The 22,864-nt window shown below is 38.3% G+C and overlaps 1 protein-coding gene and 1 long non-coding RNA gene across 7 annotated transcripts in view; one reads left to right on the top strand and one right to left on the bottom strand.

Annotated features, from left to right (window-relative positions):
• pacs2 (phosphofurin acidic cluster sorting protein 2) overlaps positions 1–22,864 on the bottom strand; it is a 109,663-nt gene that overhangs the window by 14,532 nt on the left and 72,267 nt on the right. For 5 of the 6 annotated variants that reach the window (XM_022197098.2, XM_022197101.2, XM_022197100.2 and 2 more), the window contains exons 2-18: positions 21,158–21,245; positions 20,032–20,121; positions 18,145–18,270; positions 14,366–14,528; positions 13,990–14,063; positions 13,694–13,774; positions 12,236–12,295; positions 10,629–10,783; positions 6,644–6,734; positions 6,217–6,288; positions 5,826–5,950; positions 5,538–5,670; positions 4,230–4,334; positions 3,433–3,539; positions 3,177–3,331; positions 2,348–2,458; positions 445–553 (exon numbers count right to left, since the gene is read on the bottom strand). In XM_022197098.2, the coding sequence (XP_022052790.1) occupies positions 445–553; positions 2,348–2,458; positions 3,177–3,331; positions 3,433–3,539; positions 4,230–4,334; positions 5,538–5,670; positions 5,826–5,950; positions 6,217–6,288; positions 6,644–6,734; positions 10,629–10,783; positions 12,236–12,295; positions 13,694–13,774; positions 13,990–14,063; positions 14,366–14,528; positions 18,145–18,270; positions 20,032–20,121; positions 21,158–21,245 (1,845 nt within the window). The remainder of the gene's footprint in view (positions 1–444; positions 554–2,347; positions 2,459–3,176; positions 3,332–3,432; positions 3,540–4,229; positions 4,335–5,537; positions 5,671–5,825; positions 5,951–6,216; positions 6,289–6,643; positions 6,735–10,628; positions 10,784–12,235; positions 12,296–13,693; positions 13,775–13,989; positions 14,064–14,365; positions 14,529–18,144; positions 18,271–20,031; positions 20,122–21,157; positions 21,246–22,864) is intronic. The other variant, XM_022197099.2, reaches the window with a different exon arrangement.
• Positions 12,428–13,778, top strand: LOC127536648 (uncharacterized). The gene is made up of 3 exons (XR_007945716.1): positions 12,428–12,626; positions 12,714–12,836; positions 13,675–13,778. It is a non-coding gene; the product is annotated as an uncharacterized LOC127536648 (long non-coding RNA).

Genomic DNA, 22,864 nt, shown 5'->3' with positions numbered 1-22,864 from the left:
TGCGATCATACTAAAATAAATTGTGTTTGCAGACCTAAGAGTGATTCTTAATGCAATATAGATGCAAATGTACTGGGTGTCTGAAAACTTTATTCCATCACTGTATGTACTATTGGTGCATGTATATTTGTCTGCATTTGTAAATAAAGTCCAAAAATGTCAGAAATTAAATGCTTTGAAAGGCCAGCTATTGTTAACTGGTTTAAATGTGTACTGTTGGCAGATTTATCTTTTATGCAACATTTCAATCCCCTTTTGAAAGTCTGCTGGAAGCTCTGCATTAGCAGCATGTGTTAGAGGAAACACTGAGACTGAACTAAACCCTTTTTCTTTATAGATACCAAAATCACATTTCAGCTCTTTGTGGGTCTGAGATAACAATCTGTAGGAGATTCTCTCGTGTCTGTTACTAAAAGAGGGTGAAATCCTGAGAAACAATCCTACCTCTTCTGTTTGTAGGTGAGCATGGCCTCAGCGATGGGCAGCTGGTGAGCTCCGTTAGCTCCGACCATGTACTGAGTTACCCTCGACACGACGTCTGGGTTCTCCTGGGCTGCACAGGAAGAGAAGAGTCCATCAGTGCTAGATATGTAAATACACAATCAGCAAACATATGAAATCTAATTTTCATGTTTTCAGGTGAAATCTAAAAAAGAAATTCTGGAACTTTGCAGCAAAAACAAGCAGCTTTCACAGTAGTAGATGTTGTCTAAAAGCCCCTTTAGCCCCTGGATCCTCTGTGTTGCTGTACGAACAGCTCTGGTCGGGAGGCATTAAAGGCATTAGAGGAGATTTAATTTCCTACGACTTTGAACGTAGCATGCGCACATACAACCTCTCCCTCACCCCCCCTCTAACCTCCCCCCTCTTAACATTTACGAAGAAACGCCCCCCTCCAGAAACTATCGTAGGACTCGTGAAGTTGCCTGCAGTATAATACAATAATACATTTTACCTGTCCAGAAGGAATTTAGTAACCAAGGCATCTGTCTTTAGGTCCATTTGTTGCTTGAGCTGACGCCATCGCCCAAATGACTCGCCAATAATCGCTTTTGTTTTTGCATTCTCGCGATCCAGTTGTCTTTTATTTTCTCTGACCTCAAAATATGACTTTCTTTAACGGCTGGGTCCCCCTGGATCTTTATCTGCCATTATGTCAAAAAAGATGAGCAAAACAAGTCTCCAGCTAACTACGAAGCTATACCAAAGCAACACATACACAAAACACGTAAGTCCAAGGCGTACGTAACCTACGTAACTAGGCCTGAGCCGGAAGATTTTTGATTGACAGGAAAGGGAGCAAACCAAACGCCTCGGTCCGAGCGCAATGATTGGCTGATGTTTTTCAGGTCCTGCCATGTCCACAGTTATTTTTTTTTATTTTTTATTCTTTTAGAAACCATACATACAAGTCCACTAAAGGTCAGTATATTCATTTTATGTGAATCAGACAAATTAAACAACAAAAACATCCTCCATAATGCCTTTAAGCACCACAGAACACTTTCTCATGGTGGCCCTTTGCCACAATGCTTCCCAACATTTTTACTCACTGTGGGCTCATTTTGCACCGCGATACATAGTCTTGCACCTCTATGGAAACACAACAACCATTACTAGAAGTAGAGAGAACTACAAGATGCCTTCTGTCCATAAATCAGATAAAAGAAAAAAAAACAAAAGTTGAATTTCTTTAATTATTCATTTTGCAAATTAACAAAACTGGGATCTACCTGTAGTGCCAATGGGTATTATTAATATAAAAATGGTGCCTTTTCACATTAAAGATATTTAATTATTTACATATTTAAAACCTCGACAAACACTACTCTGCATATCGGCTGTAAAAAGATGCTGAATGTATCTTCCAACAACTTGCTCCTTTGTTTAACATTTTTGAACCATGCCACCTTTATTTTATGGATCAAATAAGTTTAATTTTGCTCCATGTCGGTCTAATTTCTTTCCATACTTACCTCCTATATGTTCTGTATAAACACTGCCTGCAGTTCAGCTGAAAAGTCACTGAATTTTAGCCATGGGTTTTCTGGTTGCAGCCGAGTCACTAACGGCCTCTTGGTTGGTTTTGTTGTTGTTTTTTTTACAGGATCTGATGCAAACCATTAATGTTTGGCCAATTTTTGAAAAATAGAGATGTAGAAGAACATGATGTTGGGGCAAGAATGTTGAAAAGTAGACAATTCTTTCCATTTCTACCATTTATAGCTCTGATAAATGATGTAACTTTGGTGATTTTGTAAAAAGAGAGCATGTCTTTGAAACTCGTAGGTGGGTTTAAGGGTTCAAAGGGTTAAATTATGAATGAATGGGTGCCATAACAGCTCACCAACAACAGGAGCCTCTGGTTTGTGGAACAAATCCCTCCAGGCAGCATCTTGGAACAAACTATTGTATCGATAGTCAATAGTGCCGAGATATTTGGAGACGGGATGTGCACCTGAATTAAATCAAAACAACACAGAAAAGTAGACAAATGGAGTTTTAAATGTGCAGAATGCAACATTTAAAGCAATTTAATTATCATAATAATAGAACTAATGTGAAAAAATAACACACATGCAACCATAAGTCCAAACATCCATCCTGCTGTCTTCATTTATAGGCACCATATTGTTCCTTTCTCTGAAAAAAATCCAAAAATTCAGCAAAAACATTCTCCAAATTTTAAAAAAATTGCAAAATCTTCAGGAATAAAATTCCAAAAATTCCTTAAAAATTTCCCTTTAAAGTTTTTTTTAAATCCACAAATTTGGCAAGAAATAAAAATTTAAAAACAAAAAAATAAAAATTGTAAATATTTTCAAAAAAAATTATAAAAATCTTCCAAAAAAATTTGCTAAAAATGTCTAAAGTGATTACATATACATCGGTAAAACTTCTAACATTTTCTTTAAGAACATTCGGAAAAAAATTAATCAAAATCCAACGAAATTCGCCGAATGTGATTGAAGAAACATTTTTTTTAACATTTCTTTATTTCCACCAAAAAAATGTTCTAAAATGTCCCAAAAAAATGTTGAAAATGTGGAAGTTTTCATTGCGAAAATATTTTTTTTCTACATTTTCAAACTTTAAAACGGGTCATTTTGACCTGCAGAACGACAGGAGGGACATAACACAATTAAATCAAAAACAACATCACACTGGTCACCGACCTAGAGGGATGATGAGGAACCTCATGTAGCCGAGCCAGTCTGGGGTCTTGTGGGAAAGATGGTCCACAAAGAGCCTCAGAACGGCGCTGAGGTAATGCTGAGCTCCGGCCACCGCGATCTTTATGGGAATTGGCGTCTGGGAGTTACAGTTGCAACTAAAAGAGAAAGAACAGCTGCAGACTTCACACCACAACACACTGCGTCAGCCTGGAGGTGTGTGCTTTCAGGTGTGACACACATTTGTTGTCAGACTCACAATCTCTGTATGCGGGAGACGATGGTGTTGAACGCAGCCTGGATGTCGGCCGTGGTGCAGGTGCAGACCACCGGCAGATGGTGGTTCTGCAGCATGTCGGACAGATACTGAGAGGAAAAGAAAAAAAAAAGAACGTTCAGTGACTTCAATATAAACACATCCTTTAGGCATTGTAAAATTTTATGTCTGCTAAACTTCCCAGAGTCTGTGCGGCTTTTTACAGGAAATATCTGCAGACTGTGAGCCATTTCCGGTGATTCAGAGTTTCTGCAGGGTGTACCAAATTAAATTTAAGGCCTGATGGAGCTGTGTAATAGGCACAGAGAGTAATTTAAAACCCTTTATATGGCCACACTGGTCAAAGAATGAAGGAAAGCCAAGATAGAGTTACAACCATTTATTAGATACATGAATTTATTGACATTTGACTCAGATTTTTGTCAGTAATTCTCATCTGTACACAACAATAATCAATACTAATATAATCATCATCTGGATCTAGATGCATGGCAGAAAACTGATGGATGATTTAACAAATAAAAAGCGATCAAATGGAGTTAAGACCCTAATGTCACCATTTATGACAAGCATGAAAAAATATTTAAGACTTTAGTTGCGCAATTTCTTAAATTACTAGCAATTAGTTTGACTTTTATCCCGTCAAAATCTTTTTAAACAATGAAAAACAGCCATATTTACACACTACACACCACAACAAAGTGAGGTTAAATGTCCAAAAACCATTTAAAATTCAGTAAAGGACACATAAGGAAGCGTATTCTCGGTCTGTTTCTTACCTGGCCCTGCCAGTCTGACGTGTTGATGAGGATGATGCTGTCAGGAAGATGGTTATCAGACACCAGGATGTGGTTTAGTTGGTCGTAAACTGTCTTTCTGGGGATCTAAGCAAGTAAGAGAAGGAAACTTTGGGTTACAATAAAGGATAATGTTTTTGAATTTTGATTTACAGACCATAAAATGCTCATAAATGGCTTTCCCAAAAACTATAACAGACTAGAAATTTGTTTGCCTTAGTCTTACTGTTATTGCAGGGTACCACAGCTAATTACATTAATAATTTAAAAGAAAATCATGTACAAAATGACAAAAATATAACAGATTTTTAATATATTATTCCTTTGTTGAAGTGGAAACACATGAGCTACCTTGCAGTCTCAAATGCAAGTGATATTTATTTTCACTTTACCTGGTATTTTAAGTTAATAAAACCTATTTAACTGCTCTGAACAGACAGAAATCCTGTTGTTTTGTTGTTTATCCTGCAGCTCCGTCCTCCTATTTGAAAGATACAATCTAATACAGCTGCTTTCTTAACATGTTACCTCATTAGTAAAATGGTAAAGCCCACATTACCTTGCAGTTAAGTGATTTCTTTTTTTTTGTAAATCATCTCATTAAATCTGTTTTTTTTTTTTTTTTGCTAATAAAACCCCTTCAACAGCTGTAAATACACAGAAACCCAGGTTGAATCCAAATCTCTGGACTTCACCGCACTTGCGAACTCGCGGACTTTGCGGGCGCGTTCACGGGAAGTCCAGGAGTGCTGAGGGCTGTCCAAATCCACAATTCATCCAGTCCACAAGGGGCCTCAAGCAGACTTTCTGCAGACTTACAGAGAGTCTGCTTGGGGTGCAGACTTCTGCAGACTTCACCAGTTTGATTACCCACAATTCATTGCAATACGGCCGTGACGTTTAAATTATTCGATTTTTTTATTGCGTCTGGCCTATAAAAGCTGTGCAGTCTGAAGCCGAAATCATGAGCTGAGAAAAATACTGGCGGAAAAAGGACGAAAGCAAGTCCTCCAATGTAAGTAATACCCAAATTAATTAATATTATAGCGTATACATGATAGTTCTTCAAACAGTGTCACGGAAACGACTGAAACGGACTCCAAGTCTGTCTATTAGCTCCATTCATAATGCTGTAGACTCCCGCTCTTGCAGACTTTACGTGATGACGGTAAAGACATCACATTACGTATGACTGAAGTCCGCAAGGGCTCAGTCTGCAAGTCCAGAGGGTGGAGATATGGATGCAGCCCCAGTCGTTTTGTGGTTCTTCCTGCAGCTCCATCCTCCTACCTGCAGGTGGCAGCGTGTGTCCAGGGAGCGCTCGTTGTCCAGGCTGTTGGCTCTCTCGTTCTGCGGCCTGCTGGGTTGGCGCTCCTTCAGCGACGTGCTCCTTCCTCGCCTCCCTGCCAACTTCGGTTCCTGCCTGAGGACAAAAACAACACACGAAGCGAGAAAAGGGCTGGAAGTGAACCACTGCTTTCACAGGAATCTGCCTCACGGTGATTATTTCAGGGAATGTCTATCATAAGGAATTGTGGTCTCCAGAGGTGAACTAAGTCTAAATTGTGCTTTACTTACCTGTTGGATGAAATGATGAGGGACTCGGTCTTGGTCATCTTGCCACTCGGCGGCAGCCTCTCCAGAAACGTGTCCATGTTGTCCATCTCCAGCTCCGTGGTCGGAGTCACCGCCTCGGGCTGCTCCTGAGGGAAAAACACAAACAGAGCAAAACAGCAACCGCGTTTATGCGTTAAGAGCTGACAGATGTGTTTGTGCATTTTTCCCATCAAAACAACATTTTTTTTCACATCTTAAATGTCTGGAGGAGCTGTTGTCTGACGGCTGTGTGCGTGGGTGTCAAACAGATACACAGAGCCTAATTGCTGCCTTGTTGAAGACCTAGAGCTGCTAATTAATCTGTATAATAACACTGATGCCGGTTATTGATCTCGGGAGGCTTCACACTCACAAAGGAGACGTTGTCAGACACGCCGTCATCTGGAAACTTGCCGCCGCCACACTTGGCTTTATCTGGGTCAATCTGGAAAGAGGTGGTGGGAAGAATAATAAACAGGTTTCCAGGAAGTTTAATTTCACCGAAAGTAGAGAAATGTTAGACTCAACAGTCAACATGGATTCTTCTATGTCCTGCGGCTTCACAAACAAAGTGAAACCTGCAGACTGATGGGAAAATCACAGCGAGGAAGATGGATTTTTAGGTCAATGAGGCCTTGAGAAGGACAATTAACACCTGTATGCTCTAGTGGATTCAATCATTGGCTATCAGCGCAGTTTATTGTGATGTTATTATTAACCCAGTAAATGTACAAGAAGCAGGTTTGAAATGAGTCAGTTTCTAAGACAGAAAACTGATGTTAGGTCATCTGAGGTCTCACCGGGCTGGGAGGCTCCCTGTGGCTCCGGCTGCTGTGGATGCTGCCGATCTCGGTTTGAGAGCTGGAGAGGGAGAGACCCTCGAAATATGGCCTGAAACACAAGAAACAGTCTGGACTGAATTAAAGAAAACAAACTTGCATCATCTTAACAAGCCCGCTGACGTTCAGGGACGGGGAGTCTCCTCTGGATCAGAGGCCCAAAATGCTATTCATTAACCCTCGTGTCGTCCTGCAGGTCAAAATTGACCCGTTTTAAAGTTTGAAAATGTGGGAAGAGTATATATTTTCACAGTGAAACTTCTGATGTCCACATTTTCAACATTTTTGGGAAATCTGAACATTTTTTGGTGGGAAAAAAAGAAATGTTAATAACGTTTCTTAAGAACATTCACAGAAAAATCAACCGAAATTCGCTGGATTTTGGTTGATTTTTATGTGAATGTTCTTAAAGAAAATATTAAAAGTTTTAATGATATATGTGGAATCACTTTAGATGTTTTTAGGATTTTTGGAAGATTTTTAATCATTTTTTGAAAATATTTACAAGAATCTTTTTTTTGCCAACTTTGGGGGACTTTTTTAAAATAAAACTTTTAAGAGAGATTTCTAAGGAATTTTTGGAATTTTCATCCTGGAAGTTTTGCAAATTTTCAGAAATTTGGGGATTTTTTTTTTCAAAAGTGGTAAATAGATATCTCAAAAGTGGTCAAGAAATGAGGCTAGAATTAAGGTTTTAGGCTGGGATCCACCAAGTCCTGATTCAAACCCCATCTGTGGACTGTGATGAAGAAACAAGTCTGTGTCAGAAAACTAATACATTTAGTTGGACTGAACCAATTATGTCAAGAGTTGTCAAAAATACAGCCAGAAGCTTGTAAATGGCTACAAAAAACCTTAGTGGAGATGCAAGTGGCCAACAGATGTTTAATCAAATATTAGTATTTCAGTAGGTAAATTTTGACCCAACAGATTTGTCATATTTCCAGAAGACCTTTAACAAAATTATGAAAGAGCCACAATGCAAAACTGTTAAACTGTGACGACAATGCATGAGATTCAGTGATTCAATCAGAAAATTCAGAGTTCTAGGAGTCATTGGAAACTGAAGACTGTCGTGATATACATGGTCTTTACAAGTGTATGGAAAGTTTTGTTCAAGACTCTATATGCACAACAAAATTTGCTATTTTGTTGTGCATACCACTGGATGCAGCACGGACGTCCACGTTTAGATACAGCTGTATAGTAAACGCTGACATCCATGTTTACGATAGAACGTGGACATCCGCGCTGCAGCGTGAATACATAATACATGCACGATGCAGCGCCAACGTTCGTCCGTGTTCCGCGCTCCGGTGGGAAGGTGATTTCTGTTGCATTGCACGCTCACTTCCGCTTTTGATGACGCATCGTGCTCAGACAACTCGTCGACGCGTCGTTAGTTGCAGCCCTACTTTACTGTTAGTTTGAACTTTGTGGTTAACAGAAGCCTTAAAACTTGTGACCATGAGTCTTGATTTCATATTTAGACCATTGATCTGAGTTCTTCTCAGACCTTCACCTGTGGGTTCTTTAGAAATCCTGAACAAACTTTGATTCTCTTCACTGAACAGACTTTATCTGGAAAGCAGTTTTCTGAAATGAGTTCTTAGTAAATCTGTCCACAATCAAACCAAGAACATAGAAAGAGGAAATGTTTGAAGAAACAACTTGATGTTTTCATTTCAGACTGGAAAACGCTTTAAGACCTTCATCTGTTTTTGCTCTTTTTCATCGTTTTATCGTCTCTTCTGTTTAATTTGATCTTCTAAAGTCTAACTGGTGACTTTTCAAATGTTTTGTCTTTAGTTTAATTCTTCTTAAATGTTTAGTTTTGCTCTTTTCTCACCTTTTATTCTTTTCTAATGTCTGATTTGATTATGAAATGTTTTGTCTTTTTAATGTTTGTTGTTTTTTCAAATGTTTTATTGACTTGTTTGAAAAATGTCCTTTTCTTTCCCAATGTTTAATTTTTCAATAAAATCTTTAAGGTTTTTCTTTTTAAATGTTTTACCACCTTTAAATGTTTAATTTTCTTTTTAAACGCTTAATTGTATTTTCTGTTTATTTAAAGTTTTATTGTCTAAGATTAATTTTCTAATGAAATATTTATTTTTTAATTAAATGTTTTCTTTTTAAAGGTTTAATAATCTAATTAAATGTTTAGTATTTTTTAAATGTTTCTCTAAAATATTTCATCTTCTTTCATCTTTAATGATTTTTGTTTAAAAATTTTCATAGTTACATGTTTTGTATCTTCTGTTTAATTATCTAATTAAATATTTTGTCTGTTTAATATAATTTAATTGTATTTAATGTTTAATTTTCTTTTTAAAAGTTTTATTGTATTAAATGTTTTTTCCCTTTGATTTAATTGCTTTTTAATGTAGTTTATTTCTTTAATCCTTTTTTCTGTTAACATTTTAACCCCAACCTTAAAAATGAAACAAACCCTTAAATCACAATAAATGCATAATGCATATCCAATCGAATTCTACACACTATAGAGTCACCGTATATACGCAGATTTCCTTCAAAACCGCTCGTCTAAACGTGAAATGACAAGACGCCACTGTTACGTTTTCTGTTAAGATGGTCCTCGTGTAAACGGCCCCTCAAAGTTGAAGCAGAAAGTTCACAAAGAAAGTTGAAAACCACCTTCTGATACCTGAAATCTCTGAGTTTTCACACAAAGAACGCCTGAACATGTCAAACTGGTTCCATAGTAGAACCTTCACTGTAAAAACATCATAGTATGGTGTGTTGCTCAAAAAACATTATGACCGACTGTCTAGGGTCACAGAGGAGCGACACAAAAACAGGACAAACGCTGGTTGAAAGAGTAAGTTTACAACAACACAACATGCGAACAGAAAAATCACAAAGTCTGTCTTTAGTTCAGCTGAAAATATTAGTTTTTGTCTTTTTATTGACCAAGCTTATCAGGAAGTAGATGAAGAATAATTAAAGCTCTCATGTAGAAGTCCAACTTATTTTGGATCCTTGTGGAGAGTTTAATCTTAGAGTTCGTAAAGCTGTTGAGTTTTTAGAGTCCCATGGATTGTTTTGACATTTAATGGAGAGTTTAGTGTCTGATTGTAATTCTGTTCAATGAATGGATAATTTAAATTATGGAGATATGTTTTGTTTTTGCTTTAGTTGGCTGATGTGGTCAACTTGAATCATCCTTTTTTATTCTTGCAGGTCCTACACCTTTACGGAAGTTGAATGCCAAAGTTTATCTGTTTAAATAATCTTTTCTTCTCATTAGAAAATTGCTGCTTCAGTAATTGATGTGTTTTTTTGTTTTTAAACAATAAAATGACAAAATATTGCATATTTGTGCCAAATATTGACCAAATTCACCTCATTAATAATCATTTTGTCAAATTTTGCCTATGTGGCAGGATGCTGTAGCCTCTAACCACCAGGAAAACCTTTCATTTTGAAGCAAAAACAGCAAAGTTAAAAAGGCTGTAAGTTACGCTCGAGAATGAGGTCATGCCAGAAAAAATAAATAAAAAACTAAAGTATCTCATGAAAGTGTCAGAAAAGCTAGAGCTGATACGGAAACACAGCAGGGGGCCTTTGAAGTCAGAGAAAATTGAAGATTTTTATCTGCCTCAAATAAAAATCTATTTTTTTCAGTATAAATAATTCATATAGCATTCGTAATCTTGAACTTTTCACCATGAAAATGCTGAAAGATTTGAGCCAAAGTGTTCAATCTGACTGCGTGTTTTTATGCTGCTCTTCTGCATAACATAGAACAAATAAAAGGAAATCGATGCTGATTTTACGCCTGAATCTCGCAATTCCAAGTGTGTGCATGTTTATTGATGGCAGTGGGAGAAGAGGGGACGTTTATGGGGTGAAAACATGGTGAGCCACTCTTATAACTTCTGTAACAAACCAAATAATGCCGCACAGAATCGTAGCTGCTCACTTGAGTTTGGGTTTTGGTGTGCTGAGGACACTGTCGTCGTCGTCCAGCTCCGGGCCGCTGTCGCTGGGGTTCTCGAACTCCACGCTGTCCAGATCCAGATCCTCCTCCTCCACCTCTGGAGGCGGCTCTGCAGGATCCTGCTCTGAGTCCAGAACCTGCACAGGAACGCAAAAATCACATCTCTGGCTGCTCCACAGTTTAGCCCTTGTGTCGTCCTGCGGGTCAAAATTGACCCGTTTAAAGTTTGAAAATGTGGGAAAATAATGTATTTTCACAGTGAAACTTCTGATGTCCACATTTTCAATGTTTTTGGGAAATTTTTTGAACATTTTTTGGTAGAAAAAAGGACATGTTTCTTTTAAGGGGCACCGAGGAAGATTTTTATGCTCGTAACAAAGTCTCAAATTAATGTGGATGAATCTTCGTTATTTACACTTATTAATGCCCCCATTTTCGATTCATGAATCATTTTGGTTTTGTAAATATTTGTGTTTTATTAATTTTTTGTCGACTCGTCTAGAATTTCCTGTGAGAGACGGAGCGATTTACAGCAAATACGGTGCGCGTGCGCTGACGGAGCGTAGCAGAGCGGAGCTAGTTGTTTTTAGCAGTAGCAGAGTGGAGAGTTGGTTGAGAAGACGGCACACATGGAGCGCAAAAGGAAGCGAACGGAGCAAAGTCTGCAAGCAAAAAGGTTGTCAGATCGACAACGAAGCAAAAGAAAAGTTCATCTTGGACAGGCATTTCAGAGGTGGAGAGAATTCCGGGAGCAAAAAGGAATCAAAACAGATGCAGAGCTGGCCGTGCTTCTCCTAGACAGGTACGTAACTTTAGCTCTTTGTAAGTTTGATACAATTCTTTTGTCTTTTGTGTGTGTTGCTTCCGATGTGTGGTTAGTAGACTATGGGATTAGTTTGACTGTGACTGGTTTAGTTGACTAACTTTGTGGCAAAAACACTGTGTGGGTATTGGCTAATGTAACGTTAGCTCGGAGCTAACGTTCGGTTAACTCCGTAGCTCGGAGCAGCTTTGACAACTCGGTTTTACAACATTAGACCGTGGAGTCATTTACACATGTCGCCGGCTTTCCTGAGGCTTGCTCGCTCGTCTACGACGGTTTGCGACAGTGCGCGCCGAGGTTCACGGGAAATGTAGGCAACGCTACATTTCCGCTAAAATCTTCCTCGGTGCCGCTTTAAGAACATTCACAAAAAAATCAACCAAAATCCAGCAAATTTTGCTGGATTTTGGTTGATTTTTTTTGTGAATGTTCTTAAAGAAAATATTAGAAGTTTTACTGATATATATATGAAATAACTTTAGATATTTTTAGGATTTTTTTTGGTAAGATTGCCAGAATTTCTTGCCAGAATTGGGGGATTTTTTAAAATAAATCATTTAATGAAAACTTTTAAAGAATTATTGGAATTTTCTTCCTGACCGTTTTGCAAATTTTCAGAAATTTGGGGATTTTCTTTTTTTTGCTGAATTTTTGGATTTTTTTTCAGACGAGGAAACAATATTTTTGGTGCCCGTAAACGAGGACAGCAGGAGGGTTAAAGACACCAAGAGAAAGTCCCAGAGCAGCAGAAGGAAGGAGCACTCACCTCGTCTGAGACTCTGAAGCGCTTCAGCAGAGCCACGACTCGCTGCTTAAAGTTCTGCTGCTAAAGCACAGGAGAACAAACACACAAGCACAAGTCAGTTTGTGACCTACTTCTGATTTACTACAGTGCTCAGAGCAATCCAATACTCAGAGAACAGCTGCTGCTGCTGCTGCTGCTGCTGCTGCTGCTGCTGAGCGCCTCCATTTCAGTCATTTTACCAGCAGTAGATACATCTGCAGCGTTGGATGGCTATCGATTCTGCAGCTTGTGCTCATGTAAATCAATAATCAAGCAACATCAGGCCTCATCTGCTTTCTAGGTTTCATCTTCCGCTTCGGCTCACCAAGTCTTCAAATAGTCCATGAACCGTCCTATTTAGGCTCATCTAAAGGTGATAATTTTCCTTATTAAGCATGTGATTAATGAAATGAGATGCTCTGCAGTGCCTGAATAAATATTCTGTGTTTTTCATGCTCAGGAGAAAAGCTGAGTGAAAGCTTAGGTAATAAATCTGATGCAAAGTCTGTACACGCCCGGAGCTTTTTGCATTTCTCTGCTTCAGAATCCAGCGTCTTCTTGTTCTGTGGAATCTTTGCTTCAGGTAGGAACAAGTGCACAAGAATCCCAAGTCACTACTGTGCAAAATAACTGTTTGCTTAAACCAAACAGCATCACACTAAAAACAGGAAACAAGAAAGTCTTATTTTGCTCTGTGAGCAGCAAAGCTTCAACAGCATGAGGTAGACATTTACTTTCTATTGTTCAGAACAGCGGTGGAAAATTAAGAATCTTAACCCTCGTGTTGTCTTGCCGGTCAAAAGTGACCCGTTTTAAAGTTTGAAAATGTGGGGAAAAAATTATTTTCACAGTGAAACTTCTGATGTCCACATTTTCAATATTTTGGGGAAAACTTTGAACATTTTCTGTTGGGAAAAAAGCAATATTAAAAATGTTTCTAAAGAACATTCACTCCAAAAAAAATCTTTTTGTGAATGTTTTTCAAGAAAATATTTGAAATTTTACTGATATATATGTAATCATTTTAGATATTTTTAGGATTTTTGGAAGATTTTTACTCATTTTTTGAAAATATTTACAATTTTTTTCTTGATTTTATCTTGATTTCTAAAAAATAACACTTTTAGGGAAACTCAAGGAATTATTGGAATTTTCTTCCTTAAGGTTTTGCAAATTTTCAGAAATGTGGGGATTTTTTTTTTGCTGATTTTTGGATTTTTTTCAGACAAGGAAACAATGTTTTTTTTGGTGCCCATAAATGAGGACAACAGGAGGGTTAATGATGATCTAAACAAGACAAGCTGTCACTGTGTGATTTTAAATATGAACATTAATCTGATCTGATATCAAGGTTGCAGATTATATACAGGTAGTGACACTCAAACTAAACTTTGTTGTATTTTGTCTTTTACTCGGTTCAGACTTGGATTGCTCTCTTACTCTGGTGATGGAGGGCGTCCGTACAATCGACCTCCTCTGTTTCTTTGGCTTCCTCACGTCGTACTCATCATCCTCAAGATCCTGAAAACACGAAGGACAGAAGATGAAACCTCCTCAAAATCCAGCCTCCATGCATTATTTAGCTGGTAATAAAAATAAGTTTGCAAACTGTGCAGTGTGAGTACAGATGTTTCATTCCATCCTCCTCCTCCGAACCGGTTCTTTAATTATTGACCAGCGCGATAACTTAAAGCAAACTGTCTCATGACCCTTTAAAGCCTCAGCGATTTCCTCACCTGTCCCTGGACGGCATCATCGCTGGCCTCCTGCTCCGAGGAGAAGCTCTCGTACTCTTCCTCTGAGTAGTTATCTAAAGCAGGAGACGAGCAGGTAGATTAAAGGCGTGGAGAGCAGAAAACGCCTCATGCATATTTCAATCGCCTTTTTAAATCTGAAACTCGGCCAGCTTCTAAATACACACGATGTACAGCTCATGCGGGGCTATATGCCACCTGGATTTTATTGCTTTCTACGTGATTAAAGAGAGAAAATAAAACACCCTGAACTCTGTGATCCCAGCTCTGTTCAGCCCATCGAGCGCATTAGGTGATTATGATGGCGCCATGCTGTTTCACCCTCAGAACATGGAAGGTAATGAGGAGCAAAGCGTACCGGAGCATTTGATCTTCTGTCCTCCCTGCAGCGCCGCCTCCTCGTGGTCGATGGGCTGACTGGACAGCGAGAAGATCCAGATCTCGGCAACTTTGCCAAGCATGTCTTTCTGGTTGCTGCACAGAGGCAGGACCTGGCCTCCTTCTGTCGGGTGCTGCATCACCTGGGAGAGGCAGGAAAAGCAGGATTGCAACGTGGTTTGGAAAATGTCTCAAGCAATTAAGATCTCTCAGTTTTCCTAATTCTTCATGTCCAAAATGTGTACAACAAATATCGACCCTTTACAACATTTTTTTTAATGTTGCCACACCAGAAAAAGGAGAACGGATCAGTTTCATGTGCTTATTCAGATTAAAATTTGATGCTATAACAATCCGTTTTCAGTGTGACACACTAACTTCTAACACATCACAGGCAGCTTTTCAGAAACATCCACAGGAGTCCAGTAAGTTTTTCATTATTCAATACAAGGGGCAGATCGTCCACTGGGATTCACCGTTCCAGTTTATCCTCACTTTGATGGCCTGAGGTCATTAAGCCTCAGAAAAGTCTTTGTCATGGTGCCCCTTTACGAGCAAAATTTTCACAATCATCTCTGCTAGCAAACTTAGAACTACCCACCTCCTCTGGCTGCTACAGCATTAACCCTTGTGTTGTCCTGCAGGCCAAACTGACACGTTTTAAAGTTTGAAAATCCGGAGAAAAAAAAATTTTCACAGTGAAAGATTTTTGGGAAATTTTTAAAAAAATTTTCGGTGGAAAAAAAGAAACGTAAAAAAAATGTTTATATTTCAAAGTATTTTAAGTTTTACTGATATATATGTAATCTTGGTGGTGCTCGGACTTTCGGACCCTGATCATTCCTCGGGTTGCAATAGGACCCTAAATCTGCTACTAATCTTCTTGTGAGAGCTCCCCATTTAAAACCAGTGGGAAAAGTTCCGACAAAAACACAAATATCAAAGGCGTTACTAAGAGATCATGTTGAAATTAAGCAGCTGAAAGACATTAAGTGTTTGTTTTATGGTCTTTAAAGGGGAATTTCATTTTTTTCAACCTGGGGTCTGTTTCCATATGTAATTTCATACATGTGAGTGATGGAGAAATGAATTTTCGACATCGCGCGAGAGCTCGCGCCAAAACACCGGTTTTGGTGCGAGCTCTCACGCGATTTCGCGCGATGTTTTCTTTCGAGCATCCTGAGATTTGGATACAGACCACAACAAAGAGCAATCGCCAGGTAATGTGGAGGTTTTCATTCACTTCTCATCTCTAGTATGTTGTGGGACACTCACTGAGACTATCTGAGCCGGTCAGTGTGGGGCAAAAGCACGTTAGGGCGGACTTTGACGCGGGGGGGCCAGCTGCCCCATACTTTTCACTAGCTGAGCTGCTAGCTGAGCTGCTAAGCTGCCTGCCTGGCTAAATACTGGAGCTATGTCGAAAATTCATTTCTCCATCACTCACATGTATGAAATTACGTATGGAAACAGACCCCAGGTTGAAAAAAACCGAAGTTCCCCTTTAATTCCTTGAATTTTCTGTCTTATAATACAATAATTCTGTTAGATGCTTCGCATTTGGATTGGTCCTGCTGCTTATGCGAGTAATCTCACACCTGGGTGACAAAAACTTCAACTGAGGTTCCACTGAAGCAGCAGCAGGTTTGGTGTTTTGCTCAACAGCATCTCAGCAGCAGAAAGTCATGGTTTTTTCTCAACAAACTCCAGAGATCCAAGCTTGGGTTACTTCAGGACAACGCCGCCCCGAATCTTCCTCCCGTGAGACGTCGCCGGCCTGCAGCAGTTTACTGTGATTGTGTTGTTGTGTTGTTGTGTCAGAGTCTCTTTGCGTCCTTCAGCTGAGAATGCAAGAACCTTTTTTTCTTCTTCTTGTGGTTAAGTACGACTCTGTGCTTCTGCTTTTCTTCCCTCCTCTCAGGCGCCAAAATGTTTTTTTGTTCCTCTCTCAGCTGCTGAAATGTGACCTTAATAAGCTCCACTGAGCTTTGCAGCCATATGGGAACTCCTCCGAGCATCAGCGTCATGTGCAGCGAAATCAAGCCATTAATTTGTGTATTCTAGGTTTTTCTTTCAACACAAGAAACAAACGCTCTGTGGGCTGAGATAACTTTAGCTTTTCTGTGAGAGTTCTTTGAAAACAAAGGAGGTTTTGTTCACTTCTTTAACTCCGTTTCTGCAGCAGCCGTGGAAAATGTCAGTCCGATTTTACAAACCTGCATTTAAAACTTAATAACTTCTCATGCAGCTTAAATTGAAGCAGACTCATCTCCTGTTAAATGTATTATTACTTAATTAATTCATCCACTGAAATTATAGGACTATAATTGAAAAAACTGGTGAAAAAACTTATTATCTTAATAAACAAGCTCTATCATGCTGTTTCTTACTGTGATAGATGATTTTTTTGGATTATTTAGAGTCATTAAACCCCTTTGAATGTCATCTAATGTGCACATGATGCATTCTATTGTAATAAAAAGCAAAGAGAGAATGATTTAAAGCTTCTTTTGTTGTATTTCATTTGCACTCTGAGCTCAGTGCAGCCCCAAATAGCTCTTATATTCAGAATATGTCCATTTTTCTGTCTGTTTGCAACTTAATTTAATATAATACAACAAAATATAACCGGAATCGTAGATAAATAAAGTTGAATTTAAGTGTATTTAGTTGAAAAATGTAACACAGTTTACAAAAAGAGCTGAAACAATGAACAAAACATACTCTGCACTATTTTGATCATTGATTTCCCTGAAATATACCCATTTTTAAGGAAATATTTGATGGTTTTAGCTCCTCTAGAGTGAGGATTTGCCACTTTTTCTAATTTGAGATGCTTATTAGCTGAAAATGGGAAAATCCTATGTCAATTTGGAACTTTTTTCTGATGTTTCACAGAACAAACAGCTCACTGATTAATGAATTAACACCTCACGGCTGCAAACCTCCACTCACCAGTCAAGTTGCATCTCTCTCTTTATCTGTTCCTGAGCTCTGGTGCTGAATATTGAGCAGAAAAGTCATTTTCTGCAGAAAATCATAACATCTCAGTGACCTCTGATCTTCTGAATATAAAATGTCATCATTTTATCCTATTTTTATCCACAATTAGCCAGTGAATTCTTGACTTGTGGCCAAAAACTTGATTTTTAAGCTCACAGTGACCTTTGATCATTAAAATCTCATCAGTTCTTCATTAAAAGCAAATGAATGAAGTGAAGAAAATCCCTCAAGACGTTCAAGAAATATCACTTTCATAAGAATTAGATTAACAGATGAACTGACAGAAGCTATTGTCTGGGATATAATTATTAAATGATTAATCAGGAATGAAAATAATCAGCAATCGCAGCCCTAGTGTAGCAGATATCTTCATTAATTACAGAAAAACCGCAGCGTTATTCAAATTCCACATACTTGTATATAAACTGGTGTAAGTTTAAAGCCTGTAGCTGTGTGATAAAGATCTTAATTTAGGGTAAATCAGGAGTGAAACTCATCAGGATGCACTGAAGAAACCGGTTCAGGATGATTTGAGGCTTTCAGAGATAAAAGTAGTCTTACAGTCATCCTTCATCTACCTTTTTTCTCATTAAATTGTCACACCGTTTCTGACACGAAAAGCCTGTCACAGTTTTCTGCTGCTGTCTGTGCACCGATTTAAAAGCTCAACACACAATGGAGCAGAACTGAGCTTGTTATCTTCTACATACGGAACATCAGCCATCTGCAGTGGATTAAACACCGTTAAATCTGTACCTCGGCCATATCGATGGATCCCACCGCCAGAGTCTTGTAGCCCAGGATAGTTCGGTTCTTGTATCTTTTCCGCCTTTGCAGCATGATCTGCAGCTTGTTTCCTTCTCGTTTTAGGAAGTGCGGGTACTAAAATGGTGAGAAAGCAGACAAAAGAGAGGAAAAAAGTTCAAAGTACTCGCCATGAATTGAACCTGTAGCTTAAAGAAGAAGTCTAGTGATATTCTGCAATATTTCCAAGTGTGCAAAAAGACTGAAAGCATCATCATTCAGGTATTCATTCAATTCTGTTGAAGGTCTCATTCATTAATTCAGCAGAGAAAGAGAACAAAAGATGAGAGTACACAAATAAACTTGAACAACAAGTTAAGTTCGGCAAAGTAGCAAAATAAACAATAACTGGTGCATTTAGCTTTTCAAAAACATAAAAATCAACTCAAACAAGAACAGTCTGAAGTTACATTAAATTAAGTTCAAAAATTGAACTGCTCAAAGATTAAAAATGAGTTAAGTCTTGGTTAGGTTTTTCAAGGTTGCAGGTGTGCAGTGAATAAACTCATTAACGAGCTTCAATGAAATATCTAAAGGTGGATACAGATTGGCTGATTCTACTGTACCTTGGAGCTCAAAAACGGCTAAAAACACACCAGTAAGCCACACCGGGTGACGCTGGTATTAACCCTCAAGCGACCGAGTGGAGTCATTTATGACCCCAGCCATAGAATTACATTTGCCGTTTTTATATCTTTTATCTGAAAAATGTTTCCTACCATGAATTTGTCAATCTGCTTGTCCTACAGCTGCTCATAGAGATCGGCCAACTGGTGTGACAAGGATAATGGAAACTTGTCTGGGGTCACTTATGACCCCAGAAAGCTGTATTTCACTATTGTAGGCCTTAGTTTTATTTATTTTTACCTCTAATCGCTATATTTCAGTGTGTTGCAGTGCACTATAGCTGGCAGACCTACATTTTTATCCACAGCTGCCCTGGGGCAGACTGACTGGCTGCCAATCCACTCCTACAACCCCTCTGACCACCACCAACATTACACAGCATACACATTCATACACCAGTGGAAGTGGCAGCACTGGAGCTAAGGTGGGTAAAGTGTCTGGCATTGGACGAACGGCTCTGCCACCTGAGCCACAGCCGCCTCTAATCTAAATACTTCTCTGCATGTTACATTGCACACATAGAGACAAGATGTTTGTGTAGATTTTGTTTTTATGTAGTTTTGATTTACTATTGAGGAAACAAAAAGAATAAAGTTTTAAAAGAAGTGGCAGACAAAGCGTGTCTAAATAAATGTTATTGCGTTCTTACAATGCATCATATTGTTCATATGGTTTTACTTTAGCTCTGAGTCAAAAATGATTAAAATCCATGAATAATTACAGAAGGTTATTTTAGAATATCAATCTTAAAATGCAGTGGAGTGGAATAGGTAAGAAAGCACAAAAAGAGGCACTAAAGTAGACATATTCCTGTGTAAAACAGTCGGTCATTTTAGTCGCTAAAATAGCTTGGTCGCTTGAGGGTTAACGGTTTATTATGTGGATTTACAGAAATACAGAGTATAGACCACTGTATTGTTTAATTATTAAGTATCATTTTATCGTTTGTGCACACACAGCAGACACATGCAGCGTTTCAACTGTACAGAAAAAGCAGCTTCATTTATTCTCAGACCTAATGTAAGTCTGAACTGTTGCCATGACGACACGTGGGCTACAATTCATCCCACACATACTTTATCCTTATTTCAATAAACAGCAGTAGAAACAGAGCTAAGATATATTTATGCACGGCTAATCTGGCCACATATAAAGTGTTTTTTTTCTGTTTTTAATCGGTCAGCAGCATGCTAATTCTTTTATTTTCTTCACCTGCAGTGAGAAAGTCAGAGCCAGATCCGTCTCCACAGACCCACTGGGTGGCAGCACAATCTCATGGGACCTCAAAATCCGTTTGGAGCCCTTTAAAAAAAAAAGAAAATGAGGTTTCATTGAGTGTGAGCACATCTCTGCAGCTGCTCCCCACTGCAGCAAAGGTGTAGGGCGTGCATCATTCAGCGTGATTAAACACGATTTAAAACTTAAGTGCTCAACTTGTGCATGTTGTGGAACATTTGCAGTTATGTATTAGCATTTTGGAAAGAAAACTACTCCAAAGTTTCATGTAGTTTTGTTTTTTCCTCAGAGAAACTGATGAAAAAAGATGTTTTCAGGTGTTTATTACATGAAAATTACTAAATTCTGCCTTGAAAATGGAAAGAAATATGACAGAAAATCAAAAGAACAATAAAATCTGACTGAAAAGTAATAAAGGCACACTTCATTTTACTCTCAATGACTGAAAGCTAAAAATATCCCATTATTTTCAGAATAAAACTGTGAAAATTGTAAAATAACAGTAAATCCTTTAATACTTTTTCTTTCATTTGATAGTATTTTTCTGTATAATAAAGTTATTTTGTGCAGATTAAAACACTGCAAAAATAGTGTAATGTTCAAACATAAAAGAATAAAGTACCATTTGGAAAAAAAATACAGATTTTTGATGTGAACATTATTTATGTTTTCCTGTTTTTTGTGTGTGCGTGTTTTTTGTATTATTAATATGAAAACAAAAAAAAAATGTTCTGCAATTTTACTAGCCGTTATCAGCAATTTAATAAAAGTAAAATAACAGTAAACTTGAAAATAAAGGATGCCAGAAAAAAAAAAAAAGGTAAAAAATGATGAAATACTGGAATGTTCAAAAACTTAAACAGAACATCTTTGCAAATATTTAAACCAGATGACATGAAAATGACTAAATTCTGCCTTGAAAATGGAAAGAAATATGAAACAAAATGAAAACAACAATAAAATCTGACTTAATAGTAACAAGACACACTTTATTTTACTGTACACAGAGACTCAAAGTTAAAAATATGTCTTTGTTTTGCTGTACACTGGCGCGTTGAAGCATATTCCAGTGTTTCGTGTTCGCTTTGTGAGAGCAGCATACCTGGATTTTAACCGCTATGACCACAGAAATCAGCTCTTTATCGAGTTCCCTCATCACCACCAGCTTCTTCAGCGTCAGGCTGCACAATCTGCAGAGACACAGAGGGAGGAGAGGAAACATGTTTAGTCTCGCACCGCCGCTGTGTTTTTTAATACACACAAACAGATGAGTCACCCATGATGAGCAGCACCGGCTGTGTGTTTTCATTAAACAGCTACAAGTTGGCAAATGAACGGTTTACAAGTCGGCAGAACACGGTCCGTAAACGCAGCAGCTCCGGTGGCATCTGCAGGGAATCAACAGGTCTGATGGTGTGGTGGTTAAAACATGATTTTGATCTGATGCTCTGATGTCATCGTTTATCTAATATACTGGTTTGGCTGATATTATTAAAGAGCCCTTATGATGCTTTCTGGATTTTTCCCTCTTTTTTTAGTGTGTTTTAGCATTTCTGTGCATGTACAAGCCCAAACTCCCACAACTCTGCTCCATACTTTTCTAAAACATCCTGTTGAAGTCCAGGCTTTTCTTCCGTCACTCGTCGACATCATCATGTAACACATTTGCATAAAGCCCGTCTAGCAGGAAGTTGTACACGCCATCAAACCAAGAATGAGCAGCTTCCTTGCAGTTGACGATTTTTTTCTTGCCCAAGCTACTTCTGCTACATGTACTTGCTCAGATTTATAGACCTGGAATTACCAGAATTGACCAATCAGAGCAGATTGTACTTTTTAGAGGGTGACTTCAAAGATACAGGAAGTAAAACTGAGCATTTAAGGCAGATGATGAACAGAGATGTTGCAGCGATGTGTAGTATGGTTCCTCAGTGCCCTGCCGTGTCTCAGCACCGTGTGTGTGTATGTGTGTGTGTGTGTGTGTGTGTGTGAGCGCATGTGTGTATATATGTGGAAGCGGGATATTGTCGGTTATACTATGTTTTTATTCTCTCTGTTGTTGTGTTCTTTTATTTTGTGAAGCACTTTGTGTTGCATTTTAAATGGATGAAAAGTGCTCTATAAGTAAAGTTTGATTTGATTTGATTGGATAGTATGAGAAAAATAACGTGTTTTAAAATATTCTAGTAGACCGCAAAATAAAATTAGCATTTAATAATGCTACTGAACTTTCTAACAATATAATTAAATATTTATAAAGTCTTTCCACTGTAATATCATCAACTGTAACTGTAGCTGCCTGGAAATTACAACATTTTATCATTCTAACATGCATAAACTATGAATTACAGCCAAATAACATATAAAGTGTCTTGAAAACGTTTCAATCTGGAATTGAGATCTAACAAATATGTTTAAAAATAGAAATAAGATAAGATTAACTTTACTGATCCCTTATGGGAAGACTGAAATGTTCAAGCAGCTCCATAAATATGAGGCATGAAGGAAGTAAGACAAGAAATACTAAAGTCCAACAAGGCCTCAAATATTGATCGATTGGTTTCAGTTTCAAAAATCCAGTTTAGTTCAGGTCAAACATGTGACCTTTAGGATGTGAAGCTCCGTTAGTCGCCTTCCTGCTGCCACAAACTCTGATCTGAGATCCTGAACACTGGTCACCTCACCGACGGAGGACAAACTGGCCTCAGATCAGACAAACTGCTGCTCTTGTTAGTCCAACTTAATGTGAACTGTTGGAGTCGCAGCAGGCAGAACTAAATCCTCTTTGACTTGGCATCGGTGGCCGGTT

Source organism: Acanthochromis polyacanthus, chromosome 1 (genome assembly GCF_021347895.1).
Source record: "Acanthochromis polyacanthus isolate Apoly-LR-REF ecotype Palm Island chromosome 1, KAUST_Apoly_ChrSc, whole genome shotgun sequence".
Taxonomy (NCBI): domain Eukaryota; kingdom Metazoa; phylum Chordata; class Actinopteri; family Pomacentridae; genus Acanthochromis; species Acanthochromis polyacanthus.
This window is presented reverse-complemented; position numbering and strand designations above follow the sequence as displayed.